We start from the raw sequence: 14,302 nt of genomic DNA on the forward strand, positions 1-14,302 counted from the left end.
CAACCTGTGGCCTAGACACATGTGCAAACACATGTGCAAACACACACACATACACACACACACACACACCACATAAACATAAATATAAAAAAAATAGCTAGAAATCACTTTTAGAGTACATCCCATTCCTGAGTATCAAAGGCAATTTGTTATTTTCTGGATTTTGTCACCACTCTAATTTTCTTTGTTTTTTAATAGATGCTACTGAGTAATATCAAAGCCTAAGCAAATGATTTTAATAGATTAATGTTTAATAAAAATCTATCTGGAGTCAATGTACAAGAGTTTATTGCCAAATAAAGATGCCTAAAATACACATAATAGTTAATCAGTGGTAACTAGAAAAATAAGTCTATATAAAGTCTATTATAACACCTGGAGAATTAAAATGCTTCGATTATGAATCTCATTTTAGTTTCTTCTATACATTTCAAATTTTATAAATATTAAGTCCTCAAATTGGCTTTTTTATTTTTGCTTTGTATTAAGAGAATAAAGTCATGTAATTGTTATGTGCTGTAGTGTTGACATTTCATTTCATTTACTGTGGTTTGTTGAACAGTTCTATTACATAGAAGAGCATATTCTTGTAATTAGATACTTAAGAGAGAATGTTATATAATGCACACTTCACCTAATTGCTGTTTGTTTTAATTTGCTTTTCTGTATTATTCAGAATTGGCTTTATTCATAGTGAAATAAATTATCAACTTAATTATCAGGCTTTGAAGTTTAATGCTAATTATATGCATATGCTCAAAAATATTGATCCATTTATCTTATTATGGATTATTTATATTAAATGGGAAAGGCCTAAGTAAAACTGTGAAAGTATTATAAAATATGAATATACATTTTTACACTTTTATTGAAGCATTTTCTTCATGCAATACTTCTTCACCTTCCAAATCCTCACCTTGTCTTTCTCCAACTTCTTTTTGTTGGTTGGCTTTGTGTTTATTGTTTTAAATTTGTCTGTTTATGAAAGATATTTTCAAACCTGTTGCCTAGTAGTACTTAGCAGGGTTCTTGATTAAGTTTGCCAAGTTTAGTAGCAATTATTATTGTCCTTCAATGCTTTCAGAAAGATTTTTTTTCTAGTGTAAATACCTATGACTTTGCATTTAATTTGTCATTAACCTATATACAGAATGCAAGCCATGCATTACCTATCAGTAAGCAATTATAATAATTAATTGAAGGTGATTAATTTTTTAAAATCTAACTAAAGAGATAGATTTTTATGATGTTTCTGGAGAAAAGAAAAAGGCTGTTAATCTTTATATTATTTCTTTTATGTTAAATTCAGTCACCTGCAGATCGGTGCAAGAAAATCCATGCTGGTGATGAAGTGATTCAAGTTAATCATCAGACTGTGGTATGTATAATTACCTTAAGAGTCAGTGGGAGAAACTAATTTAAAGATTTGCTAAAGCTTTAAAAAAATACTAGTGAAATTAAGCACCAATATTTTAGACAAGATAATTGAAGACCTTTTAAAAATGAATAATTAATCTTCCAAATTGTTTGATGGAATGTAAGGAATGACTGTTTAAAACATGGGAGAATATTGGTGGTTACAAATTTGATTTTTCCTGATGTTTATTTTCATTTTTATAGGTTTATGAATTAGCTACCGTGTGTGTGTGTGTGTGTGTGTGTGTGTGTGATAAACATACATTCATTTATCTGTTGGAATACTGACTTATTAATGTGTGGAGATTTTGGACATAGTTTAAATGCACATTTTTGTAGAAATGTAGCTGAGTTGGTTCTTGGTTTGCCAAGAGGAACTATAGTTTTATTTCTAAAAAATATGTTAAATAAGTTCAGAAAGCTTTCTTGTCCTATACAGTTCACAAATCTATTCACAGAACTATAAATGGGAGCTTGTGATAAATGTAATGACAAATTTTCAAAGATTTGGGAAATGAATAGTATTCATTTCTGATTCTTTCATATGACAAAAAAATAAGGTTTGATGTTGAAATTTGAAATTAAAATAATCTGAGATTATCAATACAATAATCTTCAGCTTTAAAAGTATGAGATTTTTAAAAATCAACAACACTTTACACCAGGATTAGTGATCATTTCCTGTTGATGCCATTAAGCTAAATTTGCTTTTGAATGTCCTAATGAAAACTTTGGAAGACTGGTTTTTCTTCAAGAAAGTTTGGAAAGGTTCTCAATGCTCTTGAGTGACTTCATTGACTACCTGTTATAAAAGGGGATAGAAAATTTTAAATGAGATGTATTGATGTGCGACTGGTACTGAACAATAAAGTACTACTAGTATACAAAGGCTTTCTACCCCATGATAGGCCTGGTGACTGTATTTTCATACTATAAAAAAAACGTTCAAAGTGCTTGTTCTTTTGGAAATTTCTGGACCCATAGGATAAGAATTTGGACAAGGGGATAAAGCACCTATTCCAGTACCCTGGCAGCTTTTTCCTCTGTTCTCTTCATATTGTCTCCTACTTTTACAGGTAGACCTTCTCTTGTATTGTTTCTGTGTGAAATTCTACCTGATAGAGTTTAAGATGGAAGTTAGTTTCTAGTAAAAATAAAAAAGAAAGTTGCTTAAAGTGTATTCCTTATGGAATAAATCTGACATTCATTAAATGAATATCAAGGTCTAAATATTTACATGTGAACTAATAAAATCTATATGAATTGATGGCATTTAAATGCTATGAGAATGTGCATACACATTTTCATCACAGGAATAATTACATGTATTTTGAAAACTCCACAGAATGAGGATTAGGGGAAATAGTCCTAGTCTGTGCTCTGAAATTTTCTTATGGCCTTAAGTGACTAATAGTGTCAGAATAGTTTACCTTTCTAGAAATATTAACTATAATTGAAACGTAACATGCAACTATAAACACAAATATGTCACACATTTTATATTTTGTTTATTCTTTATAATAAATCCTGCAGAAAAGCTGCTGTGTGTGGAAATTGAGACTCAGAGAAAGTATTTAATTCATCAACATCTCATAACTTTCTGACTCCAAGACCCAGACTTTTACTTCAATCTTATTGTGCCTTTCTACAATTCAACTTATAAAATTATCAGACAAAGGAGTAAGAATCCTAATAATTTAATAATCATGTGAGTAAATCTCAAGCTTCAATGAGACATTCAGTGGGGCCATGTATTAGGAAAGAGGAGAAAGAATTTACATAACTGGAGTAGTGAATCAGTTTTCCTGGAATTTGAATTAGATTTGAAGCCCATCTTCACTGCAATTTCTCACTGAGCTCATTTCCTTCAGATAGACAAATGATGGTACACATTAGACACTTGATAGCAATTGACCTTCCTTCCTCTCTTCTATCCTTTTACCTAATACTATAGTTGGAACTTTTGGAGTCCCATTTCATGCTGGACTGCTGTTATAGTTAACAAATGGGTTTTGGATTAAAACAGAAAAAGGAAGCTATATTGAGATTGCAAAGTAACCTTGTTTGATAATGTGATTAGTTACCAGATTTTCCTCTTGTGCCAAAGTAAAAGGCTTATTTGTGCATGATTTTTTAAAATTCAATGTGAACTGCCCTTTCCTCTTTTTTATTGTTGCCTATGTTATGGTCTGTATAGTGAGAGTAGAATAAAAATAATCTGAGTTTTCATACTGCTAAAGTCTGGGTAGATGGTTGAATTACTTGAAATAAGTGTGAAATATTTGTAGTGTGAAATTGCCCTTCTATCCTCTATAGTCATGAAAATGGAGAGTAGTGCGTGGGGATGATGTTGCAGAAAAGAGTGTAATAGATTGAAATACATAATATAAATGATGAAATCCATTCATTAATTTACAAGAATGATTCTATTATGGAAATTAGCCTATACCATTCCAGATTCAACAATTAGGGAAAGGAGATGCTAAATCTTATTGTTTGGCAAGATACTATATCAATAGTTTTTATAATTTTAAAACATTACTACTGAAGGTTGTATTATACAACATAAAAATCTGCTCATGTTCTTTATATAAATTTCATTGAGAAAAGATTTTAAATATTTCCATAAGGGTTAATGAAAGATAAATCAATAATAGGGACATTTGAATGTCATTATGTTTCATATACTCAATAGTGACTGACAACATTCTTACCTCTCTTAGCTAATTAGCATGTCCAGTTAGATGTGTGTGATTCTCCTATGTTCTTTTACTAAAACTGATATTTTGTTACATGAAATGAAACTGGAAGTTACATGTCCATTTTCATCTTGCTATATTCTTCATTATAAGCCTTTAAGCTTTCCCATCAACATACTTCTGTGGCTGAGAATCTGACTGCCAGATAGGAAGAAGAAAAAAATCATGAGCATCCAAGCAAAGCAGAATTCCCATTGCATGTCCTCCATGCCACTGAAGACCAACTGCTGAAAGGCTGCTGAAAAATACCCTAGATTCATTCTTTCTCTCCCCCCTCCCTCTCCCTCTCCCTCCCTCCCTCCTTCTCTCTCTCTCTCTCTCTCTCTCTCTCTCTCTCTCTCTCTCTCTCTCTCTCTCTAATGTTCTCTCTCCCTCCCCTTCCTCCTTCTGTTTCTCTGTCTCCCTTTTCCTCTCCCTCTCCATCTCACTCTCCTTACCACCTTGGCATCGTTTGAATCAGGAACTCTTCTTTCATGATGGAATCTAAACATTTTTTGCTGATGATATTGTATTTATTCAAAAACATCTGGGCACATTCCTAACAAATCTACTAAATTGCAGGTTAATACTATTGTTGGTATGAGTGTTCTAAGTATTTTGTCCATATTGAAAAGCATATACTTTCTTTTTACATATATCATCTCAGAGAAGGGGGTTTGTATGGTAATTGAATCTGGCTTTTGGGTACGTTCCTTTTATTTTGTGTTAATGCTAAAAAAAAATTCATTGTGATTGTGAAAGGCTTTCTTGGCATTTCATGAATATTTTGGCAACTGTGGTTTAATGTATTTGGTTTAGGAGCTACCTAAATGGAATAAACAGGTTGAGATGTCAAGAAGATAGACTGCACAAGTAGCACTGTTGATCATTATCACCAATTACTGAGAGATGGGAGAAAACATAACATAGTGTCATGGGTTTTTTTTTTTATTACTCTCAAGATGGTAAATATTACTGAGTGAGGCTGGTAAATCAAAAAGAAGGGGATTAAAGCAAAGGGAACAGACTGACTTTAAATTAGCTGGGAACTTCATTCTAATTGTAGTTGTGTCTTCCTGATTCTCAGTTTACTTTCTCATCTCTGCCTGTGAGCTCACCTTTTTGTTCTTCAGCCCCAGAGTAAGAGAACATTGTTGAAATTTGGAGAAGTCAATATAATGAGAATATATTACTGCCCAAATTCTGTCAGTTCCTCTTTAGCTCCAACCACGTTCCTAGACATCATTTAGTGGCATGTATATCATGTTACTGTGTAATATTAGATGTACTTTGCCCTCAGTTTTCTGAGTAATCTTTGTCTTCATAGCTTTAGTTTTCCCTGCTAGCCCATTTCTTTTTCATTCCTTCATTATATACTTCTCTTCTCACTTAGTTATTTCTCCTCCATTCTTGCCATGTTCAATTTTCTTTATCCTTGCCTCTTCTGATTCCCTTTCTCAAAGGAGAAGTTATTTATCTTATAATCCCTTATGCCCAAAAATATTGAAAACTGAGCCTTCAAATGGCAATATTTCCCATTTAATATTCATATAGTCACACATGTTACTAGACTATAGACATGAATATATTAGCAAGTTATTTAACATACTCACAAATAAGTGATTCTTATAATAACCTATGAGAACAATATTGGGATTCTCCAGGAAAGGTATTCTAAAACAAAGTGAATGAAATGCTATAATTTGGAAGGGGAAATTATGCAAAACAAAATTAAACCATGTATCACACATTTCAGTTATTCAAAGTAATATTTGTTATTCATAATAACATTTGTTATTCATATTTTATAGTAGTGTATGAGATATTAGCTTTTCTTTTAAGTTGAACATGTTCATTAAATTGTGTACAAAATGGTTTTAAAGTGCCACTTATTTGACATAAATTGTATCATTTATTTTGGATAATCAAGTCATCACTCCATCATTTACCATAATATTTCATTTTCTTTCTATTATAAAACTAGAATTCATTCTATTAAATTCTCATATAAAATATTTATTTATGTTATGCCTTAATAAAGATAACTTCCTATTAACCAATTTTTTTCTTTGCAAACATCTGATTTGTTACTTTCTTATTTGTACAGTTAATACTAGCTTCACTGTGAAGAGTATAATTGTTTTTTTTAAGTGGTTGCTGTAACTTCTTTTTATTATTAGAATACCTTTAAGTGCAAATGTACAGTTAAAAATAGTCTAGTTATTACATGAAATTTTAAACTACTTACAAGTGATTGTTTTGTATGCTTGAAATAGATCTATTGCCAGATGTTTTCACATACTCTAGATTCTTAGTTTAAATGTGTATTTCATTTGCTAATTAGTACCAATACTCCATCACTTTCCTAACTTGTCAGCCACAGTAGCCTCATCTACTCCTTCCTAAGAAAAATGAGGTTGGGCGATTGCTAGATAGCATTTCCCTTTCTGCTAAAATTAGTACATGACAAAAAAAAAACACTATAGAATACCTAGAATACCAGGTCATAGAAAATTAAAGAGTCAATAATATTAATTGGAAATTATTTTAGTACGTTTGTCACCAGTATTCAGTATCATGAGTAAATTCTTTTCATCACTGCAACTAAAATTTCACATATTGTCACCCATTGGTTCTTATTTAAATTTACTCTCACATTGTCTTATTTCTCGTTTTATTATCTTCAGAGTGGGCAGGAAAGGCTATTTTTAATTGTAATACATGGTATATCCAGATCATGGTACTCACTGGGAGGCTGCCCCGGAGCTGCCACTTTTTGTTGGTTGTCAGAATTCTGATAAAAATGAGTTTAAAGACAATTTCTACATTGTGGAAATTTAAAGTAAAACATTTACTAATAAATATCTAGAATGGTATTTAGTTAATTAAACATGTGCACATATAAACTTGCTTTATTATGTATTAGAATATATACATATTACAATATTTAGAAGTATTTTAAATAGTCATACATTTGTTAAAGTATTTACTTACAAATGACATTTTAAATTTTTTTCAAAGCAGTTACACATTTTTATGTATGTTACTTTCTAATACTGAGGTTTGGATTGCTTTTTATTGATTTTTGATATTTTGCCTCCTAAACTAAATTTAAACCTGATTTTTTAGAAGTATGAGAATTTCTATCAAAAATTCATAAATGAAAATTTGAGATTTTAAGATAATGGAGCATTGTTTAATTTCCTAACTTTGGTAATCAGGAATATTATCTTCATTTTTAGTTAAATATATTTCCATTGTATTTTTTAAGAAAAAACTGAACTATAGGAAGGAGTGACTTCAAATATATGTACGCATAATATTATGACTTTTTAACTCATAAAAATGTTGTTATAAAAAATTTTAAGGTCTGTATTATTGTTTCTTTAAAATACACAAGTGTTTTTTAAGAGTAATGTTCTGTATTACATTAGACTTTCTCCCCACAGTTTCACTGTGTTCTGTAACGTGATTGCCTCCTTTCTCTTCTTTTGCTAGCAATACTTTTCAAACTCAGTTAATTTTACAATTTAAAGAAATCAAAGGGAATTATGAATGGTAGTAAAATGAAATAAATTTAGGTTTGATTTAGTTGTCATTGCATGTATGCATGAGTACTATGAAGCCTCGAAAATAAACTTTGGCCTTCAGAGACTACAACATTACCAAATACCATGTTGAAATGGGAACAGGGAATGACAGCAAAGTGTACAAGATACTGAACTGTGCCCACAGCTTTGGGATCGCCTTACCAATGCAAAGATGCTAGTGACACAAAGGGTACACCTAATATAAGCAATACTTGACAGAAATAGAAATGCCTGGGAGATTCATTAAAGGGAAAAACCCTGATTGCTACTTTCTTCACCCAGATTTCAAATTGCATAATCAAGATGCAAGGCCAGAATTTGTAGATGACTGATGAACAGATACCGAGGGCCTGGGGTGGGGGAGGTGTAACTTTGTAGAGTGCTGACTTTGACTTGCTTCCTCTATCTTGGCAATAAGAAATTGTTATATTTTGGAAATTTCCCTGTTAAGAACTGAAACTCAGATCTAGATACACATTATATATACACATATCTTATATATAAGACTGTAAAATTTATGTGAAAATATTAAGTATTATGGATATGAATTTACATTATGCATAACTTAATATGGTCTAAGTTTTACATTGGATTTAGGCCACATGGAAACAAAGACCCTTTTAAAACATATGTACATATGCCTTGAAATATTCATGTTGTATTGGAGAAATGCCTTTTAGCATTATGGAAGAATAAAGTGAAGAATTATTCAATAAACATAAAATCATAGAGATGTTTCCCCTAATGAAAATGAAATATTTAATTCCCATATTCATATTTTCAAATATTTGTTTATTTTATGTTATCCCAAGACTATCTTTTCTAATTATTCGTGTAAACTATTAATACTAAAATTTATTTAGGGTGCTGGAGAGATGGCGCAGTGGTTTAGAGCACCAACTGCTCTTCCAGAAGTTCTGAGTTCAATTCCCAGCAACCACATGGTAGCTCACAACCATCTGTAATGGGATCTGATGCCCTCTTCTGGGGTGTCTGAAGACAGCTACAGTGTACTCATATATATATAATACATAAATTTTTAAAGTTTTATTTAGAATAGACAAAACTTAGAATGTCTCAGACTGCTCTTCATGGTAGAACTTAAAATGACTTATTTAAATATATTTTGTGAACTCGGTGTATATACATTAATTTATCTTTGAATCATGAATAATTCCTTACTTACATTTAAAGATTACAGTATGTCCAAATGCTTGAAAGTTGTGGGACTTTTCATCCACATTTTGTGAAAATGTGAGTGAAGGTGAGTGGTGTGCGTTCATGCTTCAGACTTAACTAATTCTACATTCTCTGAAAGATAGGATAGGTCACAGTTCAACACTTCGGAAATGTATGTTAGTATGACATTTCCTCTAGGAGCTTGTTTTGCTAAAGTAAAAGGGAGTCACTGGCACAAAGTATTCATTCATTAGATATTTTAGTAGTCTTTTAGTAACTCTAAGAAACAATACTATAATAAACATCCATACGAAGATTGTTGACAAAAGTTGAGAGTCATTAGTCACGACGGGATCATTTGTACAGAGTCTGGTCTCCTCAGTGTTTTAAAAAAGAGGAATATATCTAAGTGTAGAATAACTCCTGACATCACATATTGATATAGTTTATTAGAAATTTTCTTTGAGAAGAGGTATCATTTATACATTTCCATTGGGGAGGTAAGAATGAGACTGTACACACACACACATATATATAAATGTTGATAACGAAACTTTTTTTCTTTTTTAAGGCCAATATTTTTTAAGTATTTTAAGAAACAATCCTACTTCCTACCTGTGGATATAAAGATGATCTCTGTAACTCCACAGGCAGCCATGAAAAATAAAAATCTCTAAATTGATATGATAGTCTTAAATTTTTAAATGTATTAATATTTGCAAGTTTACTACTTGGTCCAAAGAATAATATCTGTCATTTTGTAATTTGGTTAAATAATTCACCATGCATTTGGAAAACTAATAGGTCAGGAAATATTATAAAGTGCACTTCTTCTCTCTATGCCCATTGGAATCCAAACCTCTACTGTGTACTGCACCAAAAACCTTTGTGTTCTCAGTCCACGCACCCATTTCTTCAGAATCTCCCTACTTACATTTCTTTTACCCAGGAACACCTGCTGACTGCTTCAGCCGGGCAAATTTGCTTAAAAACCTCCCTCTACAAGAAACCAGAACTTCTGGCTTCTGAAGCTCAGAATGTCAGTGACTTTGGGAAATTTTAATTATGTTTGCATGGTACATAAAATATCCCTTGAAGTATGTGATAGGGATTGGTTACAAATCAGTGAGATAAGATTAGCCAGTCCTCATAACTTGTCTAATGAGACAGAGGGCATTAGTTTAACGTATGTGAACGTTATATATTAATGAGACAGACATACTGTGTAAAACAAATATGGTAATTTTTAAAGGTTATTCTCGTTGTAAAATATTATAGGACAAGTAGAAATATTGTCCACTATTCTATTATTTTCATAATCATTACAATGGATGCAATTCTAGAATATTTAATATAAAATGTTTCAAATGTTTATGAGGAAAATTCAGTTGCTTCTTTGAGGGTAAATATTATTTATAATCGGTTAGTAGCATGCATATTACTTTTTCTAGATGAAAGGTCACTTAAACTTTTATTTTATATAGCAAATTTTAAGTGTATTATACTTAATAAAAATTTAATACTACATCTTGATTTTATAATAATACTTTGGAATTTCAGAGCATTTTGTTGTCATTGAATCATTTAGTTCTCATATTACCATATCATCTCATCAATCAACTTAACGTGATGATTGTCTGTTTTTTGTCAAGGGTATTACTGAAGGTTATATCTAAACATGATACTCTGCTTTTTACTCAAAAGCCATTCTTGTGATGGTAAACAGAGAAAGATAGTAAGGCAAAAATTTCCCTAGTGAAATACAGTATACCAAGATTCACATGATGAAAATAGTGCTCTAGTTGTAAAAAATAAAAAGAGGCATATTATTATAGGTATAGCAAAAAGATGAGCATTTATTAGTAAGTAAGATTTTAGAAGTGGCATAAAAGTACAAGCAGAGGGACAAATGTTTTTACAAAAACATAGCTAAAAGTAAATCATGATATTTGAGGCACTCATATTTATATAATTGTTCAGTTTTATAATCCTGTGATAGTAATCTTCTTTCTCCTGCCTCTCTCTCTCTCTTTCCCTTGTTCTGCCATCCAAGTTCATTAAACTCTTAAAAGTTGCTCAAACTTCTGATAATTGTTTGCACAGATTTCTTCACCCATTGAATTTCTGGGGGCTGTTCACTCTGAATGATAAGGTTTCAGGTTAAACTAATTAGAAACTACCCCCAACCCCCAACCTCTAAGGATGAGATGGATTGTGTTGCCCCTTTCGAAGCATTGTCCTTGCTGTAATGAAGAATTTCCTTCATATTATTCTAAATATTTGTTCACCTGTTCATCTCTTCCTCTGGTCATTCTGCTCTTTAACAGTCGACAGTTGGGCTCCAGCATTAAAATCATACTCTAAGGTACTCGGAATAATATGGATTTCAGTTATTATGACTGCTCTTAAGATCATATAAAGCATTCCAGGCACTGGCAAGTCGCCACCTTCATGAGCTCATCGTTTAGCATAGCAGTTTTCCACGAATGATTTCCAGACTACGAGCAAAGGGTTAACATCATCTGGAAACTTGGATTTAGAAAGCCAGTTAATTGTTCAACTACAACCTCAGAATGACTAGGTCAGAATTTCTGGGAGAGAAATTCAGCAGTCATGTTACTTGAAGTTGCCTTTGTAGTTGATTTTAATTTAAGCTCATCATTGAGAGCCATATTTAGGAGAAGAAAATCTCTAACTTGAAAAAAATTAAAGCTTTAAAAGGAAGAAAACATTTGCACATAGTGGTTCTGTGGGGATGTAAAAGACTAGGAGAAGAAAGGTAGGTTATTAGTCTACTTTAAGTCTAGCAAATAAGCACCCTCTCTAGAAATAAAACAATCCAAAGAAAGGTTAATTGATAAGATATTTTTATGATGCAAAAATGGATTAAAAGGGGGAACATATCGTTAGGTGACTTCAATTTTTTCAAATAATTGAAAGAATTATATGGGAATTATTGGTAATGGTGATGAATAAAAAGAGCAGATAATAAAGTTGTATTTTAGAAAACTGATTTTATTTGAGATGCCAGAAGATATTTGAATGAAGGTACTGTGCTGTACAATTTAACAGAATCAAATGTAAATTCTGTCTTTGCTATTTAATATCTTTGTAATCTTGTCCCCAACCTATCAATTTTTATTTTCATTTCTTTACATGTAAAATTATCTCAATGCTTTGCTTCATTGAGCTATCGTAAGAAAGAAAATAAAAATTAATATAATTTCATATGACTGTTTAGAAACCACCTCAGTGAAATATTGGTATTTTATTATTTAGTAGACATTAACCCCACTGTTAGAGTATGGGACTGAAACCCCCAATAGGAACCAGAAACGGTTAGAAAGACGTTAGAGTTCTATTCAAGAATTTGGGAATAGAAACTATTGACAGAGAAGAGATTATTTTAACAAGAAAGCATGAAATATTAGTTCATGCAGACACTGAGAAGAAAGAAAACAAGGAAGCAGAGATACAGAAGGACCATATACATCTACACAAGTTAATTTGTCACTATCATCTTCCATACTGTAAGTATGGAAGTTCTGTAGTTGTTGAACTGTGCAAAATTATGGAAACAGCTCTTGATGTTGATTGAGCTCTGTCTCAAAAGTCAAGCAATCTCTTTTTATGTAGTTTGATTTTTTTAGTGTATCTTTAATGTTTATTCATAGTATAGTATCTCTAAACTTTATACTTTGATTTCTTCCAATATTGTGGCTCATAATGTTGATAAAATTTTAACCATAAAGATGTCTTCCCTTCACTTCTTTGGGCTCCCTCTGTCTCATACTAAGCGAAAACTTAGAATCCAGAGAAAAGGATGTCATCATTTGCCACTTCACTTCTTCAAGCACTCTCTCTCTTACTACATGTCAATGTAGAAACCAGTGGAAAGAATGCCATCATTTTTCCATGTTACTTTTCCATATTTACATCACTTAAGTCTGCTGTACTTCACATTTATAGCTAGCCAGAAACATAAATGAGAACATGGAAAGTTAATCTTGAAAAATGACTGCCTTCAATGTGTGTATTTTCTCTATTTTGACATTTTTACACTTATATTTACAACTTTCTTAGAGCTGTATTCTCTAATATACTTCATTTTATCACACTTTCTAGCCATGTTATCCTATTATCTGTCACCTGTAAGTATCTCAATAAATTAAAGAGTAATAAATTTATTTCAATAATTCTTTGTACCTCATTATATAACTGCAAGACTGTGGTGATACCACAGAACCGTATATAGGAATCATTTTGCCTGAAGTTGTACAAATGCATCACATTCAATGATACAATTAAGACAAGCGTTAAATATGACAACATAAAATGATAGGCGCTAAAGATAGGGAATAATTTGAAATTATCTCAGTTAAGACTTTCAAGGAAAGACCAAGGAAAGAAACATTTAAATGATAAACCCATCACATCCAGTTACAGTTAAGCTGTATGCACATATAAACAGAGAGCTTCTATAGCTAAAACCTACTTTTCTTACTAATAGAAAAAAGTTAAGCATGGATGTAATTACTCTTCAAACTTTATTCCCATTTCAGTGTTTCCAGAATTATTATGTGAAATGGACCTAATGCTTTACTGCTGCGTCTACTCAAAAATCAGTCATGGAATTTAAAAAAAATCAATCTAGTTCTTATTGAACACACATATTTAATAAATTTGTAATTGCTTTCACTAGTCATTTAAAAATGCAATTAACTTACTTTTCTCCTTAATGCAGTGATCATTAATGATATTTATTGTATCTAATTGTGCCTCCATATGTATATCCATTTTAACAAAAATAAGGTTTTTTTGCCACTGTGCAAATTACATTGTTCCACACATAATTATATATTCCTTCATAGTGAACATTTACATAATTTACAATATTGGTTTAATTCTAATGTGTTACAATTTGTCCTGTCATTTAATTTTAATATTGAAAGTAGAATTTGAAAGCCATACATATTTACTAAATGTGGTTCTTGATAAATGTTTGCTTTTGTTGAAAGCATTGGTGATAGCAACCAGATTGGTTAAAACATAATTAAATTATATATCCAAATACTCTCCTTTTAAATAGCATTAAAGGGTAAAATTAAAGGATTCAAGTTAACTTTATTGTCAGAAACAATTCCACTTTCTTGTGGATAACTATTTCTGTTTTTTTGGTTATTTCCCCCCCCCCAAAAAAATAGACAGAAAAGAACAAATTAAGTTGAACTGAACAGTTCACAAGAAAACATGCTACTTTAAAAGTCTTCAACTTAAACCCAGCTTGGTCACATGCTTGTAATTCAAGTACATGAGAGGCAAAGGCAAAAAAAAAATATATCAAAAGTTCATAAGTTTAAACCTACCCACAACTACATA

The 14,302-nt window shown here is 31.3% G+C and overlaps 1 protein-coding gene across 1 annotated transcript in view; it reads left to right on the forward strand.

Moving 5' to 3' along the window:
• LOC127674412 (connector enhancer of kinase suppressor of ras 2-like) overlaps nt 1–14,302 on the forward strand; it is a 150,114-nt gene that overhangs the window by 120,856 nt on the left and 14,956 nt on the right. The window contains exon 9 of the mRNA XM_052170207.1: nt 1,310–1,378. Coding sequence (XP_052026167.1) covers nt 1,310–1,378 — 69 coding nt within the window. The remainder of the gene's footprint in view (nt 1–1,309; nt 1,379–14,302) is intronic.

This window comes from Apodemus sylvaticus, chromosome X (assembly GCF_947179515.1).
Source record: "Apodemus sylvaticus chromosome X, mApoSyl1.1, whole genome shotgun sequence".
NCBI classification, from domain to species: domain Eukaryota; kingdom Metazoa; phylum Chordata; class Mammalia; order Rodentia; family Muridae; genus Apodemus; species Apodemus sylvaticus.